Raw genomic sequence first — 24441 nt, forward strand, 5'->3', positions numbered from 1 at the left:
CTCCAAGCCCCCCCCCCCATTTGCCCCCCAACGAGGAAGATGATTTAGCGCGATACATCCGAGAAGAAAATGTGATTTCCCATTAAAACGGATGTAACGGCACAGTGGTGATAAAGGTGTGTAAGCTGTCAACGAAAACATTGTGTACGGCCGATTAGACTGCCAAAACACATTGTGCTCACTGCAAAACCAAGACACAATGTACCAGACACGCCGTCACTGTCATTTTTTATTTATAGATAGCGATTAGAAAAATGTCATTTACACAATCTATATAAGTTGATGTATTAATGTTTCAGCTCGAATCGGAATCCTATACAGATTTTAACGCGAGTAATAATACTATTGTATGTATATGTTATTTGTGAATTTACCCAGAAAATTGCGGGTTAAGCTTTCCTAGCGCCATGTGTCCTATTAATACATTATAATCATATACCAATGTATACATTTAAACCGTACCCCCTTCGAGAGTGTCAATGATGAACATATTTTGCATTACTCGAGAGGCGTACACTTTTTTTTCCATTGCAAGAAAGTTCATTATACGTCTGGCACATGTTAATAATAATTATCGACCATTGTTCGGTGGCCGTCGGGTGCGCAATGAGAATACTTCATTTGGCAGAGAAAGAGAATCAAGTATATATTACTATTATATTATGTATATACAACGGTATGAGTCGTTCAACGAGTTTCATCTTGAAACCTGTGTACGGGCTGTTAGGGCATTTTTTTTTTTTTTATGTCGTTTGTCCTTTCCCTTCAGCAAATGAAAACGAAAGAAAGAAAAAAACCATCACCCAACCGTACGAGCATTCACTCATGACCTGAAGTCTTTTTATTGTAAAATGCCGGCGCCGCTGTTAATAAATGTGGACACTCGACAATAATGAACGCTAGTGTGTGTATAGTGAGAGACAAGAGAGGGGGATACGCGATAAGGGTCACCGCGGTATACATGGCAGAGCAAGACATATGTGTGTATATAACAGTTGGCGAAAAAATCTCCTCGCATCCTTTTGGTTGCAACACTGTAAGTCATAAAATTTATGAAGCATATAATGTTGCCAGAAAACTAAAATTGACATTTACTGGGTTCCCGGGTTGAACCCATACGATGACCCTGAAAGACATAATTATTTTTAAACTTTGCAACCCCTACGACGTAAATAGTGTTGAGCGTCTTCTGAATTTTTTAAAACGGCCGCCAAACACTGATTGTATAATTTGTATTCATTTTTGCACACACCTGTTTTGTGCACATTTATTTTGTTAATTAATGGACGTTACACATCAACGAATATATTTTAGCAAATAGGTACATTATAAATAAAGTATTATCGTAATTACAGTGTTTACATTAAATTGTATGTAAGCGCGGTATTGCAAGTAAGGTTGTTCGATTAATTTATTACAAATCAATGATACGACTTAAACTCGCCCGAGAGCAGCAAATGAAAACAGAATTGGTAAAAGTACTTACTGAACAAACTTGCACGCTGTATTTCTCTTTCTTTGTCCTTCTTAAGGGCCAAAGGTCCAGGCATAAAACATAAACCTCTTCCCGATTCGTGCCCGAGCAAAGCAAAAAATCACAGGACTGTAAATGACCTTATTTTGCCGGAGCGCAAAAAAAAAATACAACCGAACACCCACTCTTCTGTCTTTTCTTCCAAACCGTATTAACACAGAGCTAACGACCACCAATAACGCGTTTGCCCAACAGACCGCGTGACATAGGTTTTACGACCGACCTCGGACTTTATTTTTTTTTTTCTCCCCAAATAAATAGTAGACGCGAAAACGTATTATTTTCTTTTCCGTTTTGGCTGGGGAAAAGGAGAAGGAGAAGAAACCGGTAAAAAATATGTAAATAATACTAAAAAAATATTTAAAAAAAAAAAAAATTAACAAACGGCTAATAGTAACAATAATAATGATGATAATAGGCGGTTTGAAAATGAATTTCTTTCCCTCGTTGTCGCCACCCCGCCGAGCGGAGAACTTTTCTTCTCCACGGAGCGTATACTACCGATATTAAGATAACGCGGGCAACAACAATGGCCGAACCGGGGGGGGGGGGTGCGGTGGCGGAAATGGGAGGGTAGAGAAGGTCCTAATAAATTATATCCCTTTTCTCGTGCACCCCCCCCCCCCCCACCTCGCCAGGGCGGGGCATCCTGCGGGAGCCGTGAAGAAACGTTGCTAAACCCGCTTAATGGACGCTCACTTTACCGATGCGATGACACGCAAAAACAAAGCGATAATTCTTCGCAGTTGCTAAAAAGAATGCCGGTCAAACTTCAATTAATACGTCCGGCAAAAGGCCCAAGTACAGTAGGATGAAAAGATTCCTTTCATTGCGGTTTTGGTTTTAAAAACCCCCGAGTGAAACGCCAAAGTATACAACCATTACCGGCGGTAAGCGAGCGAAAATACGCTTTAGTATTTTTCTGAAAATATTTTTACTCGTATTTTTTGTGGTGTTACACCACGCGTTTTCTTTGTACGCGTAAAAACTCGTGTTCGCCTTAAAAGCCGTATCGATATTACTGGAAAACATAACACCGGAATGGGACTTCTTTATTTTTACAAAATACATTTTCCCGGTATTGCTTGTATAAGTTCTTACGTCACGTGTTCCGTCGCTCGAATCGTTTTTATTTTTGGCGAAAAAAATAAACTCCGTAGTGATTATATTTTGAATGATTACAAAATTGTGACTACCAAACCCATAATATTCTTCTCGGTTAATAGTAATAACCGTAAGACCAATTTAGAGTTCTTTAAATTCAAATTAATGTTCATTAAATCAAAACTATTTACTTATTATTTTACCATTGATCAATGATCATATTTTGTGTACATCATTTATTTTGCCAGAATAGACATACTTGCTTTCTGTTCTCCAATACAGAGATAAAATTGACATGTTTTGTGTTTACAACACCTAACATATTATAATATTTCCAAGGACTTTGTTAAAGTCAATGTACTACTTTAGTGGTTGTTTTGCGGCATCATCAGAAAACAATTATGTCCGACGAGTGGACGCTACCATACTTGTTTGGAGTCCTTGAGTTATTATAACAGTAACACAGTTGGTCACATACATGTTTTTTAGTAAAACAAACCATTAGTTTAACTAAAGCTTCGATAATAATTTTATAAAATATCATTTCTATATTATCAATTAAACTGATAATGAAAATTATGAAATACAGGTATTTTATAAAATCAGGCAATCTATAATATTGTCGGATAGTAATTTTTAACTACAGAATCCAGACTGTTTTTTTTTTATAAGATATTCTCTGTATAAAATATATCTCCTTAGTGTGTGTGTGTGTGTGTGTAAGATAGGAATTTTTTAATTTTTTTATTATTAAAACCTACGAATATGATATAATTTGAAAACAAAACGAGAATAGATTGCAGAGGTACACAAGTGATATCTTCGAGAAGGCAATTAAAACAGCTACCTAATATTGCAATTGCGGTTCTCGCGGCGGTTTTCTTATATCTAATTAAGCAAAACGTTTATACTTGTAGTAAAAACATGGCGAGGGCACACGTGCACTATAGGTTCTTGTCAGACTACATATAATAGGCCCAGCCCTGCCACCGTACTCCTCGTACACACATGGCGACAAGTGTGAAAAATTATATTTTGCTCAGAGGCCGACATTTGCCACGACCGAACGAAATTGTATTGCTTTAGTTGCGGTTCTACGAAAAACGTTTCCACAAGCCTAACCAGCGAATGTCGCACTAATTTTCGCGACCTAAACTCAAGTGTGTACTCTAGTTTTTAATTAAAATATTGAACTATCAAAAACAATATATGTATATAAAGAATAAAAATGACCACTCAAGTTGTCAATGTAAACCCGCAAATTGCGTTTAAACGCCCTAAGAAATGCATTCTTTAATTATTCGATAACAATTTATAATAATTATTGATAAACGGCGAGGTTCAGCGCTATGGCAGACGAGCTTAGCCATACGGATGACTTGGCCTTTTCTGCTCAAACCCCGAACAAATTTTCCCTAACCCGCTTGTAAATATCAAGTGAATAATTTAATTTCTTAACGTTTAAAACATTAAAACTGGCAACAGAAACGATAACAAACACCGCTATCAGGATACTTGAATTCCTGGCAGTACGAAGATTTCAAGTGCCAATAATACTTTGCTACAAGTATCGTTTGATATTGATGCACGTATCAATAAAACAAGTTGATACCTTTTTTTTTTAATTGACTGTCATATAACCAACAAATTTACAGTTACAATTTTTAGAACACTTCAACAGTGTCGATCAATATTGACACTTGAACGTGACGTATCAATACCAATTGATGAGTTTAAACAAAATAGTAATGCATTTTTGGTGGGCATATGATATATATTTGGCCGAAGCTCGTCCATAAACACATTTTGCGAATTTTCCATGCATTAAACCGCGTGTATGCGTATTCGTACATTGCACCGAACGCGGTTCGCTAACCACGAGTAGAGAAAATTAATTGAATCTTTTGGGAGGGTTATCGATCGGCGATTCATTCTGTATACATTTTATTACTGTCGCCCGCGATTGGGATGTGGTCGCGGCACGTTTGGCCGGAACAACCGAACCGCGGGAGCCAGGCGCCACCGGTGGCGGGCACGGGCCGGAAGAAATAAAGAGATATCGATTGTCAGCCGAGAAAACATTGTTAGCGCGACAACCGTATTATGTTAACGGTCGGTATAATAATATTATAACGAATTCAAAAAAAAAAAAATTATTCCACTTTGGGCGCGTTTATCACGTTCGGGACCGATAAAAAGCGAAACGCTCTGAAAGTGACCTGTGTACAGAGTTTTGGTCAAACTGAAGACTACGAAATGTACAGCTCGATTATTTCTGAGCGTCTCTCTCTCTCTCTCTCTCTCTCTGTGTGTACTTTAACAGTTTGTACTGTTAGTAGTTTTTGACAGCGACCGTCGGCATAAGTACAATTATTATTACTCTAATCTACTTAGATGGCCAACGTCAAAGGAATGGTTGCCAATACTTAGGTACGACGACGAAGACTCCTCTGTGCGATGATATTATGCAAAATGGTCGAAACGACTAATGCGATGCAGCGTTAACGACCGTTTCTAGTTAAAGGTGGATACTATATATATATATATATTATAATATTGCTGGAAACATCATTATCGTTGTAGCCAGCAGCAATACAAGGTCCGTTAATCACGCGATCCCGGTGGAGACGTCGATAGAGATCTATGGAAATTAAGTGTCGGATTCGTCGTGACGAGTTCATATTATCATTATTATTAAGCGTCGGTATAGACTACACAGCCAAACCGACATCAAAACATGGAATCGTGTTGCAAACGATCAAACAATAGCTGGTATATTGTAAAGTTATAACACAATGCAAATGATTAGGTTAGTGTTATGATCATCATATTATCGGGAAATCGGTTATTTTATATGTATAGGTTTTTTGAAGTCGTTATCATGGTTTAGATGTAGGTAAGCGTTTTCAAAATTAAAACGACTTTTCATAAACACCAATAGGTTGAGATTGAGAACCAAATGCTGTATGGAATAATAGGTAGTAAGTAATTTGGTTTAACACTATCAAATTACAATTTTTCATACTGTTGGCTGGCCAGACATATGATTTGTTTTATTAATCAAACAAAACAGCCTTATAACAAAACCAAAACCAATATTTTTTTTTTTATATACAATGGTTTAAACAAAATTATACTTCGTTCATACTGTTAGTTAAGTACTATAGAATAATTTATTACATGAAAACAAAGCGTAAGAGGAAACGAGCGAAGAAACCGAAAATGCCATAAATTATCACTTCCGAAATGAAGTATACTAAGTAAAACAACTACTTTCAAACTTTAGTAGAGGTGCTTAGAATATTTAAGTTCGTCAGTTTTCACAACTTCGGGCAATAAAAAGTTTGACAACTAATAAAAAATATCATAGCTTATACATTATTTTTTTATCAAACTTCCATTTGGTTTATTTTGACTTTGTGTACATTTTTTTGTATTATTGCAATTATTATAAATATTTTTTAAACATAAGCAAGTTAAATATTTTGTTTGTTGTTAATATTAAAATAGTGTTAGGGCGAGCAAGTATTTTTACACCAAGTTGTTAGTCGTCACGAGCATAAATAAATGTTTACTTTACACTCAAACAGACAATTCGAATTCGGCTGCAAGCAAAATTGTTTCCAATTGAATTCTGAAAAAACAAAAACATTTCTCATTGCATAAACGAGAAAACATTCGGTTGAGACGTAACAACTTTGGACTTTTTCGCACAGTAGCTAAAATAATAATATAAAACATTTTCTCAATTACAAAGAAATTTCACAGAAAACATGAAATCGTAGCTCGCCACACACGCGTTAGGCTTTTTAAAAATTAAAAAGAAGACATTAATTTGGAAGATTCGCAAATTTTAAGTAAACACTATCATCTTAACGAGTACCCGAACAACAATAACTAACATTTATTAACATTCAAATATTGTTGGAAAAATAATCTATAGTATAATTTAACCCTGTAACATCTGTAGGACATAGTTAATTCTATGTAGTAGATTCAAAAATAAAAGAAAACATTATTTGGAAGTAAAATAAAAAAAACTTTAAATAAAATACTGCGTTACAGTTTATGGCGATAAATTTTACTTTTTGTGACATTTATATGGACTTAAGTGGAGAAGTAATACAACGGCATCCGACACAATATTAAGTTGTCGGTTTGCAAGGTTGTGCGTTAATCGAACGGATAAATATCCAATGAACTTTTCCTATCTTAATACTTACATAAGCGCAAGTTACATTTGATATAAATGATGAAAATTTTAACCGAATACAGTACTATACGTTATAATTGGAAAACTGTTTTACACGAAATCCCTAACCCATGAAAAGTAGACACCGATTAAAACAAGCTTAAATACAATAGTAATTATTTATTAAACAAATAATTTATATTGTACCTACTTCTAGTGTTGTTTGTATATAAACGAGTTCCACAAACAATGTTTCTAAGATACATTGAATGGTTAAAGGTTAAAAAAAGTTTAAATCACACAAACTGCTAGAAATGTTTAGATTTGACAAGCTACAATATTAGCTAAACTAGTCAACATTTCTAACTAGATCCAAATTTGTTTAGTAAAATCTCTTTAGAAATGTACTGTCTTTGTTAAAATCTACTTGGCTTGTCATTTATACATTTATTATTTCAAATTACAACACAAAGGATAGTATCGTTGTCTAAGAGATGTCCTAGTTAATGACGAATAGACAATGTCCGGAAATTTCAGGTCTGAGAATATTAGCAGTGATGAATGGAGAGTAAAACGAGACAAATAACATAGAGCGATGATTGGAGGCAATGTGCTGTAGAAAAGAAAGAAAACGAAAAATATCTGTCCTTAAAATCTTTAAAAACTTGTAGCACTGCAATTAAAATACTAATTGAATGAATAAAATGATTGATATTACAACATGAATTATTTTTTTTTTACAACTAAGCAAAGGACATCGGTAATTATAATAACACCATTACAAGCATTTTTATATGAGCGGGGGAAAAATGATTAGTTATTGTTACATTTTTAATTTGGTATGTAATTAATACTATTTCAAATAGAACTAATTATTAGCTACAGTATACAAAAAATTGTTTGTTTCACAATACATATAATGATCAAGCCATTTATTTGATACAGTTGCTTGAATAATAAATCCACCAATTAATACTAAAGGTTCAGCAAATCCTATAAAACGTGTGCATAATGTTATAAAATGTTGTAATTACTAATTAACGATTGATGAACTCACTCCAACTTCGCGGATTGTTAAAAATGTTTAGATGGTAAACAAATAAAAACGGTATTTAGTTCATTTCTTATTTATCTCTTTAAACGTCGGTAAACACTCTTCCCGACTATTTTAGGGTCGGTCACCTTTGTCCTGAACCTCCCCAGTCGACACGATCTCCCGCACGATCATCAATCGCACCAGAGGTGGTCCTCTCTCGCGGTCTCTTCCTCTTCCCCTCTTTTCTCCTACGTTCATTTTCCTTATCATACCGGCAAATATTTTATCCGAAATAATTACCTAACATAACATTGTGTATTTAAATTGTATACGTCTAACATGACGTGTGTGGATAATATTTTTTGAAAAACTGTTGCGCCAAACAGGTGTGATACCAACTTCGATTTTTAATTTTTTTTTAAAAGTCCGTGTACGCTACCCGTCCAGGGGAGGAGAGGGGATGGGGATGGGGTGGCTTATCATTGGAAATATTTGGCAACTAATAATGTCCACGGGCTCATTGTACTGGGTTCGTCATTAGTAACCCGGCGCACTTCCCTTTCTGCCATCGCACCGTTGGATATAGTGTCGTCATTGTCGCGCTCAGTTGACGTGTGACCTGAAGCGGCGGCAGACGGACGAGAGATGGGTCGCCATCAAAATGTTCGATTGTGCTCGTACACAGTGGTGTTACTATATATATATATTATAGATATATACCGGTGTATATATAATCGTTAATGACCCTTAACGAACGTCTGCAGTTGACAATCCAAAAGGAACAGCTCGCTTCCTCGGCGACGCTGAAATCTGTCTACATTATCAGACGAGTGGATAACTTAATCACACGATGGCCTGCGGGTTACACCGGCAACTCTAATGTGTTGATACATGCATAATAATATACTATACAAATTTCCGTTGAAATTTTGTTTAAAAAAAAATGTATTTCTTCTAACTATAAGTACAAAATACAAGTTGTTTTGTTGATTTGTTTTCACTCTCTCGACGTCGCCGAAACGATAAAATACATTATAACGATATGATGAAACAGGCACGCGATACGACGATATTATGTGTCTATGCTTCCGTCAGTACACCGTGGACGTGGGTGAGTGAAAGAAAACGGCCTATTTCAACGGAAATTCTAATAAAAAAAAATGACACACGAAGCCACGTGGCAATCTCGAATAGACAACCGAACGGCGCCGTAACATACTTGGAACGAAGTGGAGAGAGAGGTGTATCGACTTGTTTACTTATTACATGACACTCGACACGTTATTTTTTCTGTTGCACAGACAACAACTAAATCGTACACGACCGGATCGGTGATCGTACACGTGCAGTGCTTTTTGAATTATTTTAATCGCGTCTGTGTAGAAAAACCATCCGCATAGAAAATACTAGATTTTGACATTCTCCGACAAAATGGCGTGGAAAGAACACATCGTGTAGGTTTTGCCGAGGGTTGCTTTTTTTTTTTTTTTGCTTTCTTACTTATTGTATACATGGGTTTTCTGTATAGGAATCCAATTGAATTTCTATTTTCTATTCAGTATCCCCGCGTGTCGTGTGCGGGCACGATAAGAAAACTCGCGGATTAGACCGACAACAGTAACAAGAGGATTCCGCGAAAGAAGAATGGTTTTTCATTAGAAAATCTCGCCTAATGGAATTTATGACGGCAAAATTGAACTCCTCTAGTATTAACGGACACTGGAATTGTCTACTGCAATAAAGCGTCGAGAAATCTCTACTCGACTCGATATCCCCGTTGTCGACTTTACATCCGTCGTAGAAGTATAACAATATTTAGTTAGTTTTCACACTTAAAATAAAGTCGCTTTACTATTTGTACTTTATAGTCACGAGAGTCGCAGAAAAAACATTATCCCCATGGTAATATATTCCTATGGGATTATACTCCAGAATTTTACCATATTTCAAGAAATTCGTTCTTTTTGTTGGTGCGTAATACTTGTATGTTTTTAATATTTTTCCTTACTCGAACGTATTGCACGCGGTAAATAATAAACTGTACGATTTAAGGAATGGCTGAGTTTCAAAAGAAACGAATAGGCATAAAGCCAAATAAATTGGTATTGAATATTACTTTGTATAAGTTCGGCATATGTTTATCGGTTGGTATGTAAATAAGACACGAACGATCCAGGAGAAACCGAAGAAATCCAAAGAAAGTTTCTTTTTTTTTAAACCATATGCGACCTCATGCATACAAGCCCTCCAGTGCAAACAATTTGCATATTATTCACAATTTTTACAAAAATAGTTGTCTCTTTCCATCGCACAATGGTAAATTTGTTTGTACGCAATAACAACAACAATATAGGGTTGTTAAATAATAGTTACTGTACGCTTATATTATGTTGACTTCTTATTTGAAATTCCTATTGTTATGGAAATCATGGCGGTGTGTATGTTTAAAACCAAAAAAAAAAAAAAGTTAATATTTTTTTTTTTGAGTTAATCAAACCGTAAATCGCAATTTTATGTTTTGACAATGTAACAACGCCAATAAAATGTTTAATGGGGTTTTTTTTTTTTTTTGAAATTTCGACAAGCACGGCTAAACACGAGGGCGAATAAGGCGTTAAGTGTATTTATGCGTAAAAATGTATGTAACACGTCATGCAGGATGGCAGGTAATGAATCATCCGGATTTTCTTAGATTAAATTCATTGGCGAAAAATATATATATATATACCTACAATATATAACCACGTAGAAGGCAGCCGCACAAAGGTTAAGAATTTCTCGACGCCTCGTCTTTTGTCAGTGTGTTTTTTTTTTTTTATGAGAAATCCAAAGTGCCCGGAACGTGCCGGCCAAGTAATTACTCGGTACCCGGAAAATCCTATAGGGGTCGCCTCAAAGCCAGGTCATGAAGAATATTCTCTCATTGTGTGTACCTTAACCACTTCTCGCGGTCATTACTCGTGAGTTGGGACTTTGCGGTCGCAAGGGTCGTGATGCGTACAGTGTCATTACGCGACCGAATCGTAAATTAAGCGCCAACCTCGCAAACAATGTTAACTTGACAATCTAACACAGTATTATGTACATCAGAAGTGGTCATGTTGGTACGGAACCGAGTCCCCGATAAAATTATCAGATAATGTTATTTATATTTGTTGGTTCTTTATTGTAATTAAAATTCGGTTCAATTTCATAGTAATTGACTCAATGAATTTGGACTTTGTCGACACATTTTAAGACGTTTAACATTATTATAAAATATCGTAGTTAATTTTCGGCGGTTTTCAAAGTAATCGACATTTTAAATGTGCGCTACAGTTGATTGATAAATTGTTCTTATTGTACAATTATTTTTTACTTTTTAGTTCACTTTTTTATTAGATAAGCATGTTTTTAAAAAAGTTTTTTTTTACAACACTTTGTCACAAACATCAACGTCGGTTGCATTAATTGTAATTTTTTGTCAATGGATCAACTACCACGAAATATTCACACAATGTACTTTTAAATGTATCAACAGAAAAGAGTGTTTATATCAGTAATACTCGAGAGTGTCATTGGTACTTGAAAATTGCTAATACACATACCCATTACCCACCTCTGATTGAAGAAAGATGTGTATTTTTGTTTCGCCATAAATCTATACGTATAATGGGGCAAGCGGCGTTTTTCCAGCAGACACAATATTTCTGGTTTTAAGATTGTGCTGTTCATGTCAAATATTTGCAATGCTTTTATACGCGTTTTGTCTCCGCCTAAAAGGTAGATAACCACCGCTATACATACAAGGCTTTTAACAAACGTTTAGAGATCCGGACGGTAGAAAAATGGGGGGGGGGGGAAATCACCATCAACTCCTACATTTTGCCTTCGAACCAAGCGTGCTGCACACACACACACGAATATATATATATATATATATAAATGCACCAGACTTATTGTAACTCGCACGTTGACCGTTTCTGGTTGACATTTTGGAATTGTGTTCTACAAAGCCGGCGTGAACATTCGTTTTCATTACCACCAAAGCCAGCGCGGTATTGTTAGACAGTGCTGTTGTTATTGCAGTGGTTAAATCCGCCGGCGAAAGGTGTAAATGCAACTTTGGGATAGCAACGAACTACAGCTATAAACAGAGAGTGTGTGTGTGTGTGTAGGTATGTTTATATTATACGCCAAGAGTGTGTTGTGTCATTGGTTTTCGGTTTCGTTCCTTTTTTTTTTTTTTCATATTTCACTTCACGTTACATTTTGAGAGAAAACATAATATTATTATAGTTTGTCGTCCATTGTCTATGTATACTACTGTTGTAGGCAAATACTGAAATAATTAATCGTCGTACGCGAGACGACCGAAATACAAGTTCTAATCATTTTCTATTTTCCATTCTCTAGACGTCACCGAAACGATAAAATATATATTATAATGATACGAAACATGCACGCGATACGACGATAATATTGCAATATTATGTACCTATACCTTCCATCGGTACACCGCACCGTGGACGTCGCGTGAAAGAAAATGTTCCATTTAAATTGTATATTGATAAAATGACACGAAGCACGAATCTCGAAGACAACCGAAACAGCGCTATAACAGACTTGGAAAGAGAGAGAGAGAGAGAGAGACAGGGAGGAAGGGGTAAGGCAACGCTGAAGATCCGCGCAGGTGTGACAGTGAAGGTATACATATTATACAAGATACAATTTTGAACAATTAGACTTGTTCGTTGACTACTATTTTAAGAGCAAACACATGTACAAGTATGTTTTTTCTAGTCAATATTATCATTCGTTGTCACATTGTTTCTATTTTTGTATTTGGAAATTTGATTACCCTAGGCTTATATTGTCGACGAAAAGTCATAAATAAGGTACCCAAAATACAACAGAGAAAAGTTGAAACTATCTGCCGCCAAGTTATCACTGAAACATTACAGAAAATATGCAATTTCGAAAAAAGTTTTTTTCCCCCTGGGTTAGAAAACGGAACAATTTCCATACTAAAATAACTGCTTCAATATGAGTGCCATGAAAACTCTTACATTGTGAGTTGTTACAAAACAATTCAACGCAACCAATTTCTATACATCACGTCAATAAGCACCTATAAAAGACAAGTATTATATTCGTTTAAAGTGTTGATTGACATGCGTAACGTTAGAATTTCGGAACGTATAATTATTTAATTAATTCACTTGTATAAAGTTCTTTGAGCTAAAGTCGTTTGGTAAGTTTAAAATGTTTATCACCACGATTGACACATATTATTATTATCCGAATTTAAATTACTCAACTCGTACAAATGGAAATGACATTTTTTCTGAACACACAGAGAAACATGAACGTTCCACCACACACAACTGGATTGCCTCAAGCGCACTAATTGTTTCATTAATAGTTAGTATGCGCATTGCTAACAAGCACATAATGTCTACCCATTGTACATTGTAGTTTTGAATTATTTTCACTTGGTCCCCGAGCAATAAACGCAAACTCACTTAAACCAACTTTCCCTTCTTGGAGTCATGCCCAACGTAAAGGTTGGCAGATCGATAACATACGCACACTTCAATCACTCCAATTATAGGATTTAATACCTATATAACATCAATAAGTCCCTATTTCATTTTAGTTTCAATGAAATATTTTTGTGCTACTTTGAATTGACAGTTGACTATAACAGGGCCAGCGACGCATGTCGACAGTAATACATGTTTCATGTTTGAGGTGTCATTAAAAGCCCAACTTACGATAATCATATGTTAATACTTAAAACTATCGTTTACCTAAAAACAATTACTTATATATGCTACCTACGGATTAATTATAAGTCAACCCATAACTGGACTATTCGAAATAATATTCAACTCGGATATATTACAACATTTTAATGGTAGAAAATAGTCACTAAATACTGAGTACTAACATGGTAGTCATCACTGCCCAAATATGAGTGTTATTATTATTGTATTAAAAATATGTTGGTCTTAATTATTTTGTTTTCCATTTTAGGTATAATATTTTAATGAAATATTTATAAACACAATCTAAGCTGATTATGCTGATTTTTTAATTTTCTTGGTAAACATTATATATATATATATATATATATATACAAAATAATAATTTATTTTTCGTTATTATTTAATTATAAAATACCTGTTTAACGGTATAGCGTTATTTTAATTCCCAAAAATAATATTATTAAACGGTAATTTTTAATTTAATTTTTCCATTGTTTCTTTAAAAAAGCTTTTGCATTCTTTAAAAGAATCGCATTAAATAAAAACTATAAAATCTTTATGTTAGAAACCCGTGTCGCTGGTTTTTAGTGGATTAAATTATTACTTATTTAATTGTACCATAATTATATACAGAAGTTTTTAACGTACAAGTGGAAATTATGAAATAAGTTTACCTGATATAATACAGGGGAACAACTGACGTGAACTCAGAAGCCTTGAATCTGTATCTGCAAACAATTAAACAAATGTTATTTACACCATTGCATATTATGTTGCACTTAGAAAAATTAATTTACATCACTATGTAAAGTAAGAAACAGTTTTTGTTTAAACTATAGCCAAATGATGTATGCAAATATATGTTTTTACAATTATAAGTTAATACTCGTTATCAAATTTGTATTTTTTCTTAAGTACTGGTAAGTTATTCAATATATTATACATATCGTTGCTCGTAAATACCACAAATTAACTCATATCCAACCTAGAATAATATCTTGACTGGAAATATAATATGGTTTTGTCCATCGTGCAAAATAGCGATTACTATTTACAGCTATTCTATAAACTAAATGTAATATGATTGGTGTTGAACCAGGGCTTTTAACAGGCAATTGCCTCGAATGCCTTAACAACAATAAACAACAATGTCCATATAACAACAATAGTATAATAATTTATTACAGATCAGGAACGTGCTCACAAAATATAAGGGGGGGGGGAGGTCACAATGCGTCAGCAAAACATCTTGAGTTTGACCCAACGTGGCAACAAAGCTTTGACGACCTGATCACGGTTCTATGCACAGCCCATAACAGGCGGCGAGCAACAGAGACAAGTAATATTAATAACACGATAAAGAAGAACAATTTATTACATACATTTTAAACAATATTAAATAGTTAAATACAATTAATCGGTTCGATCTGAACGACCGATAAGGTGTGATATGTTAAGGATTAATTGGCGGGCAAAAGGGAGCGTGGGGATAGCTAGGAACAGCGAGAAGAGGTTGCCCTATCGAAAAATGCCATTTGCACGATTAAAACTATACCAACACGGCCAGATATTTCCAACAAACTACATTGATGGTGAATTATCAAATTTTAAATGAATGAGTAAACTTTTTCCAATTCCGGCCATTTAAAGTACCGTCCTGGGCACAATTTCTGATCAATACACAGACATAAATGAAACAAACAAAGTCAAAAATAAAAAATCTGTTATCAGTATTTACACTGTTTGAATATGACTGATTTATACTATACTGCACTTTCCGGTTTTTGACATTTTCATGTCTTTGCTCTGGCACATAACCGAAAAAAGCGTTCGTTACAAAAGCGTTACCAAAAATGCGTTCTTAACAAAAGGGTTACAAAACCGTTACAGGGGGTAGGAGATAGGGGGTGGGAGATAGGGGTGGGAGATAAGAGATATGTTGTACGTTCAACGTTCAAATTAGAACTAAATGATAAATTCAAAATAAATTAAAGGAGAGCATTTGGGATTCTCTATGTTATGTTACTTTTGGCCAGATCATGTAAAAATTTAGATTAGTTGTAGAATTATAATGAAAAAAAATATTCCATGGAGCTTCCAGTTACAGCATATGGCCAAGGAGATTGAACAATTATGTAAAATCAAGTTTCTGGCTAATATTGTAGTGTTTAATATCTGGCTTAAAACAATTCATAGATGTTGTGTTCACAATGGTTCGACTATTATTAAAAAATAAATTCAATGTAATTTAACAGGTCGAATTGTTTCAAGCCAGATTTTATGAAAACACTAAAATATTAGCCAGAAACTTGATGTTTTAATATACTAGCTTGTTACTGCTTCTTAATATACTATATCATTATCTATAATTTCACCACTACTCTAAACTTATTCGGTACTTCAGCGAGACATGAAAATGTTCTTTCGTGGTTGCAGACTCGGCTGAAAACCCTATTTTTTTACTCAGATAACCAGATTTAATGATTCTTATGTTTTTTTATAGAAATACCTGTATATAGATATTTTTCCCTAGCCATCCAAAACATAGTACGTCGTGTACTAGAATACTGTATAATATCGGATTGTTTTTATATTAAGTCATAGTAGGTGTTGTAAAATGAACATTTAGAAATTGTAAAAATTGTTGTTTTTTTTTTGTTATTTCCTATCGTCGCTTCCGTTTTAAAACTGGGACAAGTCACGATAACGTCATACCAGGGTTCCTGACATGGACAACTTATCTCTCATACGGAGAAAATGTTTGCCGACGATGAGACACATGGCGTTTAAACGATTGTAAAGACGGCGAAGGGTAGGCTGTGCGGGGGAGTGAGGGGCTGGGTGGATGTGATTTTTTTCGATAGCGGCTTCAAATCGTTTCCGGGCTCGGCGACAAATCTTTTCTCGATTTCTGTTGACGAACACTCGTTCGTTCCCGTATAATACGATATATTTGAACCCCTTCGATCCGGGCAGACGCGAGCAGGACGGGGCCGGGGGGAGAGTCGGAATAATTTCATATACATAATGCATATATGGGCGGCACCGGGGCACGCATAAGATATTGGCATTTCGCTGCTTTTTAATCGAATTCCAATTCAGAAGAGTACGCTCGTTCCGGCGCATAATAATGCGTAAAATGATATACATATATAGTGTTCTATGGGAAATACGATGGAGACGTGTATGTACTTATATTATAGCGCTGCCCTAAACGTTAAGGGCGGTAATTATTAATTGTCGATTCCGCGAGTTCAAGTTAAAAAGACGGCCGTTAGGAAGAGATATAAACCAACCCGAAGTCCGACACTGCCGGCGCTAGTTTGCAAAAGTCTAGTATATCATTTAGCAGCACCCTGGACCCCCCCCCCCCCTTTGCTGCACTCTCGGTGGCCAAAATGACCCTAGTAAAACCACACGAACGCACGGCGCATCGGAAACGATAAATATATCCGATCGCTGGTGGTCAACGCACAGTATAAAATATATATACCTAACCGAGATCAAACGCGAGATCGTCGCTAATGACAATAACAATCGATTGTCCGCCATTTGGTAACACTTCACGTCGTTTAACGCCCGGTGAAAATCATTATGACAACCTGTACCGAATATATTATTATTGTTGAGGCTATAACAGGTAATGGAGCGCAATTCTATGCCGGTTATCGCCAATGATACAGATGCCCTCTTATCTTGGTTGTCGCGGCCGTCCACACCACTCCGCCCTACTCCGCACGATCTATACTGGCAATACTACCGGTCAGCTGTTCACACACACACACACACACACACACACATACGCACCGGGTTATACTATGTAAACAAATGTGCCACGCCCGTATTATCAGTGTTAGTAGTGCACTTGTTGCATTCTTGTGAATTTGAAGTATATAATATTAATCTAGACTTTTTTGTGTGTTTTTCTTCAGTGTTTTTTAGTTTTAAGTGTTATATAGTATTTTTAAGCCATAAGGGCACTGTGATTTTTTATTATTATTGTCTTAAGGACAAAAGATTGTTTATTATAGTATTTTAAGCCATAAGGGCACTGTGATTTTTTATTATTATTGTCTTAAGGACAAAAGATTGTTTATTATTGTATTTTTAAGCCATAAGGGCATTATTGAGTTGTCATAAGGACAAAAAACTATTTTAATATTTTTTTTTGTTGTTCACTTTACTTTGTGTCTAGTATTATTTAGGTTTAGGTAGCAGCCCTGGCCAGCGGTTTGCAGTTCTTCGGTTTGTGAGTACTTTTTATTTATACCATATTTTATTGAGTTTGTTTTATTTGTATTTTGGTTAACTACTGTGAATTATTAGAACATATTTTGATCTCATTTACTAAATACGAGTTAGGGCGATAGACATAAGGTTAATCGTACCATCTATATTGCTAGTTAGCCATAAGGGTTCAATCTAGTCAATAATCAATATTTGTATTTGTGAATAATTTTTGTTGTTCTAATAACCACCTTAGTTGTCAAAATACTTTTAACGTCATAAGCTTTAAGCACTCACTTAATTTACCTTTTAATCTAGTCATTACTATATTAATTATTTATTTGTGTTTGTGAATTATTATTCACAGACCAGATTAATTTATTATTGTGCCAAAAGGGCAATTAATTCCTTTTAGTTTACCAATCTTTTATTTTATACTAATTATTTATTTGTGTTTGTGAATTTTATTCACAATTGTATCTTGAGCCAAAGGGCTAATTATTTATTTATTACCATTTATTATAGCATTTTATTGAATATTATTATTATTATTATATCATCGAGTTTGAGTTTTATTTATTTAGTTTTTAGTTATAGTTTTAAGTTTCCTACACATCCACACTATACACACTAAACACACTTTTGCACCACATAGCTCACTGGTCTTGCGTAGGCGATCCCTCACACTTCCAGTGAGACTATTTACCCACTACCCACACAGCACTGATCGGTAAGTGTAAAGCAATTGGTAACCGGGTAAGTCTATTATTGTCCCCCCCGGCCCGTTCAATTATAATATATGAAATGTTTTTGAAAACGCTACCTATGCATTAATAGCGTGCACACCGTGTCAAAAATACAGGTTGATATATAAACGTTTCGCATCGAAGGTAAGATGTCAAAACTATAACCGCACATTCATATTCATACCACGATGGTTACAAAAGAAATCATAAAGTGGCTTGAAGTTGTTCAAGAATACATATATTTAAAACTTAAGGTATCCACATTTTCGCGGTGATCCGTTTAACAATTGGCAATTGTTTAATAGGTACAGTGATTTAGAAATAAGTGTACACATATTTTAACTATAGATAAAATAATAAAATATAATATATTATTATCCCTTCGGTGCTGTAAAAAATGATATATTTGTGTTGGTATTTCGATTGAACACGAATATTATTTTTATGGAAAAAAATTAATAATAAAAAAAAATCTCGAAAAAGTTTTTAATATAAAGGATAGGCCGGATATTTTTATGTTTGTTTAACTTAAATTCTATTGTTAGAGAGGTTTACGTCGGGCAACTTTCGAAAAGTTAAATGTAAACTCTTATTTGTGATTCAAGAGTCCTAATAAAAAGTTTTTTTTTATTACAGAATACTATTATACCTGGTTGAAAACGATAAAATCATTTTTTTTTTTATCTTTATAGCCTACAAGATAATTAAAATGGAGATTTTTTTTTGTATTTTACTACAAATGCACGTTTAAAAGCTATGGATTTTATTACTGTTCTATCTACATCTAAATGCGTTTCTTTGTAGACCACTACATATTATGTATGTATTGTATGATTGTCATAGAGCTATTACTATTTTGACTTATTGTGTTTGTTGGGTGTGGCGCAATAGAACGTGGGCTAGTTAATCATTGTTGGACACCGGCAAAATGTCGGTATGCGAAAACAACGGTTGGGTAGTATATTTTACATAAGTGACAAAAGCCAATATAATCATAATATATATATATATATATCCGATGACCGATTTTTGGACATCGCCCAAAGCACTGTTGGTTGCGCATATTGGCATGCGGGCCATGTGCACCGAAAAAAAGAAAATGATAAATAAATAAGGGAGAAAACTAAAAACACAAAGATCATAAAGCACAATTTATAGCCTTAGTCGGTCGTTGCTTCGAGGCAAAACAGACGTGTGACATGTGCGATCGACAGAAACGCGTTATACCGAAAATTAGTTTTCACCTCTAATTTGTTAGTGTTTTTTTTTTTTAATGAAAATTTATACTTGCTTTACAAACATTTATTTATGTGGTTTTACACGGTCTTCGTTGGAATGCCAGCGTGTACCAAAAATAATATCATATCAAACGAGGCTCGAGTGGAAATTTTAATCTTACAAATAAAAAAATAATATAGAAGAATACACAGATTTTTTTTATAGTGCGTCATGACAGTTGTGTTAATGCATATTTAAATACATGTATTTTTTTTAATCAACACATTCGATTGTTGCAACCACTTTGAAAAAAACATTTTAGATAAGTTTTAGATCTATTTCAATGTCGCGCTAATTTCATAACATATAATATTATAATATAAAAATACATTATATAGTGTATAAATAACAATTTATTAAAGTACAGAGGTAATGGAAAAAACCCTATATCGTTAAACCAATAACGCCTATAAAAAGCTGTCTCTGAAATTTATTTTATCTATTAACATTTTTACTGATTGAATATGAGTGTTACTACAGTGTTTACTATAATACAATAAAGTAAGTAACTTTACGGTAATACTATGAACGATGATATTTTGGAAAAATAAGAAAAATGTAAACCGTCGTGAAGTGCGACAGTTTTACATTTTAAGTATCGCGTTTTAATTGGTTAAATTGAATAAACTTCGTTAAATGTGTTGTTTCTTACACTTCTCGAGGGTTTTAAAACTTAAGCAGCAATACTTATCGGTTGGTGCTTTCACAAAAAAAGACAGAAACAAATTCAAAACCCAGCGTATTTGTACTTGTAGCCTGTAGGCTACTTAAAGTTCAACTATAAATTCGAAGTGTTTTAATAATATTATATTTGACAACTCTTTTGTTATTGTAATTTTACTCAATGTTCGCATAAATAAACTAGTTACATAAAATACACAGCAGCACTCTATGGCCGATAGTCTATCCAGTAAAATATATTAAGACAGCATACAACTTCATATTGACTCTGTGTCGGAGTAAGTGTTTTCCATGTGTGAGAAAGAAAAACAGCAACATAAGACGTACTGTACCTACACATTCAAACAAAAAAATTCCAAATACAATTATAGAAATTTCAATTGATTGTTCAAAGTATATTATATACACGTATACACTTAAATAAATATAAGTTTATGTTTTAAAATGTGTATTGTGTTTACTTTAAGTTTAACAAAAAGAGTCAAGACTATTATGAAGATGTCATGTGTGTATATTAGTATTTTTTATTCCTTTGTACATACATTTCAACTTTGGTAGTTTTATGCCTTTAATGTCAGATAATAGTATTATAATTAAGATTTAGATAACTTACTTGTCTGCACGCTGTATTTAAACGGCTGGCAAGAAACTTTTTCTTAATATGATCTTCACGTATGTGGTAGTGCCCGTTAATATTTAAGTACGGCGTTTTATGACCTTGCGTGAATACACCTAAGCCCGATCCCTCATATTATACTTAAGCATATAATAAAAAAATTCTTTTAAGGTTTTTCGCGTACCTACACTAGTCTAATCTTTATATGTTGTTTATTATTACTTTATTTTTATACGTGATAACACTTTGTTTTCTCGTCGAACTCACACTCAAGTGAGTATTTTAATTAAAAAATGTTATAAAAAGTAAATAATTCAAAACTAAATACTAATAAGTGAACTACGATGGTAATATTTAAAGAAACCTCATACCAGTAGTGCCATCAAATAAGCCGCAGAAAATAAAAACTGAATCCAAGTGTAAATTATTCAAAAATAATCGGATTATCCATTCTTAATTAAAAAAAATAAAACAAACAAAACCCAGAACATTGAATTAAATAACCGTAATATCTTATTTAAGTGTATTATCATGGCTAATGATATTGTCTTATCTAACGACACTGGTCGGTAAGTTAACCGATTAAATATGGAGAAACAGCATCCAACAACGGACAATAACCATAATAGTTCCACTGATTGTTATCAAAACGACTAGGCAGCGGTTTTCGATGCTAGTGTACCTATTAAAACTAAATCACAAGTTCTAATGTCCATTAAAAAAATGAATAAATTACAAAACTTTATCTGAATACATGAAGTGCTTTATACCTTTTTACTGAATAAAGTTTTTATTACAACGAAAACCACATTTATATATTTTATGATCACGCACTGTTGGTTAAAAAAAACAACAGTGCAATATTGTTTATTTTCTAGTGATGAGACGACTGTATCAGTTAAATGGTTTATTTTTCAGATTGTTTCGTTTAGTTGTCAATGTGAATATAATTATTTTAGCTAGTTGTCTAGGTACCCTCGATCAACAAGATGTTTTTCGCTTTTGCCGGTTCAAGTTGGTGCTACTCAGATATCACTGGTCAACTTTTTACGGATTTCACCGTGTCGATACGTTTAATTGTAATTTACTTGCTACCGTCGTGCACTCTACACAGCTGTCGTTTCTTCCGGCCTTTCCCCTTTTGATGTACTGCAGATGGATAAGGAAACGGTCAGGAAATGGCTCTTCGATAAACCACAGCTAACGGCTCGCCTAACTCGTTTCCACAGTGTTGGTCTCGCCGGAGCCTCCAGACATTTGCTAATTCTTGGCTGGTCCTTCGGGAACGGCCATTGCATCGCTTCCCGGAGAAATTAATTCCATCAAGTCTTTCCCAGGACCCGTGGATGTCTTGTGAACATCTTCGATTGAGCAATTCGAAGACGTTACCCAGACACGGCCCGACGACACTGGACCGAACGGGCGACTTTCAAAAAGCCAAGTTTCAATAATCATGTCTTCAGTTTCTATCGGTTTGTCTTCCTCCAGGTCTGACACGTCGACTAATTATCGATGTTCGGTCATTTTGTAGCAACAAACAATAAATTAACGAAAATGTTATTTATATATTCAGATAATATGTATAAAAAAATAATAAAAATATTTGTTTTTCCCAAAGCTTTACCCCCTCCCTTTCCTACAAATTGATTGTTGTCAATTAACAATTAATATCAACAGTCTAACATGAAATTGTTTACAGTTTAAAAAAATAACATTAAAGCTTAAATATGATACTTGAAAATCTTTCTTAGGCTATATGGTAATAACATTTTTTATTTTGGCAATTAGTAAAGTTAGTCCCAAATAACCTTTTCTCGGTGTATTGGGCGCCGGAAATAAAGATAGTAGTTAAGTTGAGTCCCGGAAAAATTTTTTTAAAAAAAAACAAGCACAGTTTAAGCCAGCGTGCAGTCCGAACTAGTACAGTATAAACCAAGCTCAATTATAAATTAGCATATAATGGTTCAAGCAAGGTATTTAATTTTAAAGTGATTCAATCGCATTCGGAAGCTTCGATGCGAATCCGTAGATAGTATAACCTAGCACAGTCTAAATCAGTACAACTTAAACTATTTTACAACAACTTAAGCTGTTTACTGTTTACCGACTGTATAAATATTTTGCACGCACAATAAAAATATATACATCATGTACTACTTGTAAAGCGTACATTACTCAGGGTACTGTATAGTATTTTCCACTGGGGTTCGATTTCTATTAATAATAAGCTTCTATGTGACCGTATAACGATACGCTTGTTTAATGTGACTTGTTAAAACCCGTTCAAGTTTCATCGCATAACTCGAGTATAATTCACAATTACTAAAACTTTGGCATTTACATTTAATGTTGCACACCACGGATGTGAGTTGAACTCAAGATGAAATAACCACCGATACATCAAGCAGTTAATAGCAAACAGGATAGATATATAACAACTATTGTAGGGACACTGTACCATTTGTTAGAATTTACCGACTCGTCTAAAATCAAACTTAATAATAAATATTATCTACGTTTAATGGTTATTGTGATGTTGTATTGTACATAAACTCACATTACTTTGAAACTCTAAACTAATAAATACAAATTTTTGTTATAAAGCAGAAATGTTTAAATAAGTAGTTAAAAAAAATCTGTTATAATTGGAACGCAATTTAGAAATAAAAAAAAAATCGTTAGCTACTTAACATGATTTCTATTATTAATGAATTGTAAACAATTAAATAGTGTTTTATAATGTAAATCAGATTATTCCCCGGCATTAGAATATAATATAATAAAAATATTATACCTGACCAATGTATTTTGATCATAACATATTGTATGCCATGGAACTCAACGTTCACACTAAAGGAACATTAATTTTAACAAGGGGTTGTATTACACATGCTATAAATTATTCACACCGTGTAAAACGAAATACATAAAATTGAACAATATAAGAGATGAATACACACAAATACTTTTATTACACACAGTAACTTGAAACTTCAGTCACCGTCCCATGTGCTACTATATCAAATTTATCATAAACATTACCTAAGGATTATAAATATAGTATGTTTGTAATAGCATTTTCTCTGTGTGTTTAAAATTGTAAAGCATACAACACATTTTACAATTTTTAAATGTACTTAATATCTACTATAGAAAAGGAAGTGTCGATTAATATTTAAAAAGGAGATACTGATTTCTAACACGAGTGAATGCGGTATATCCGCTTTGCTAAGGTTTTCAAGTCTGTTAGGTTTGTGCTCATTTAACCAACTTGAAA

General features: G+C 34.0%; 1 protein-coding gene across 1 annotated transcript in view; it reads right to left on the reverse strand.

Moving 5' to 3' along the window:
• Window positions 1-22424: 22424 nt before the first annotated feature.
• LOC126842157 (uncharacterized) overlaps window positions 22425-24441 on the reverse strand; it is a 33092-nt gene continuing 31075 nt past the window's right edge. Inside the window, exon 3 of the mRNA XM_050579047.1 lies at window positions 22425-22666. Coding sequence (XP_050435004.1) covers window positions 22425-22666 — 242 coding nt within the window. The remainder of the gene's footprint in view (window positions 22667-24441) is intronic.

This window comes from Adelges cooleyi, unplaced genomic scaffold, assembly GCF_023614345.1.
Source record: "Adelges cooleyi isolate 19-005CV unplaced genomic scaffold, UGA_ACOO_1.1 ACOO_flye_CR_arks_rails_tigmint_CR_PRNA_108, whole genome shotgun sequence".
Lineage (NCBI taxonomy): Eukaryota > Metazoa > Arthropoda > Insecta > Hemiptera > Adelgidae > Adelges > Adelges cooleyi.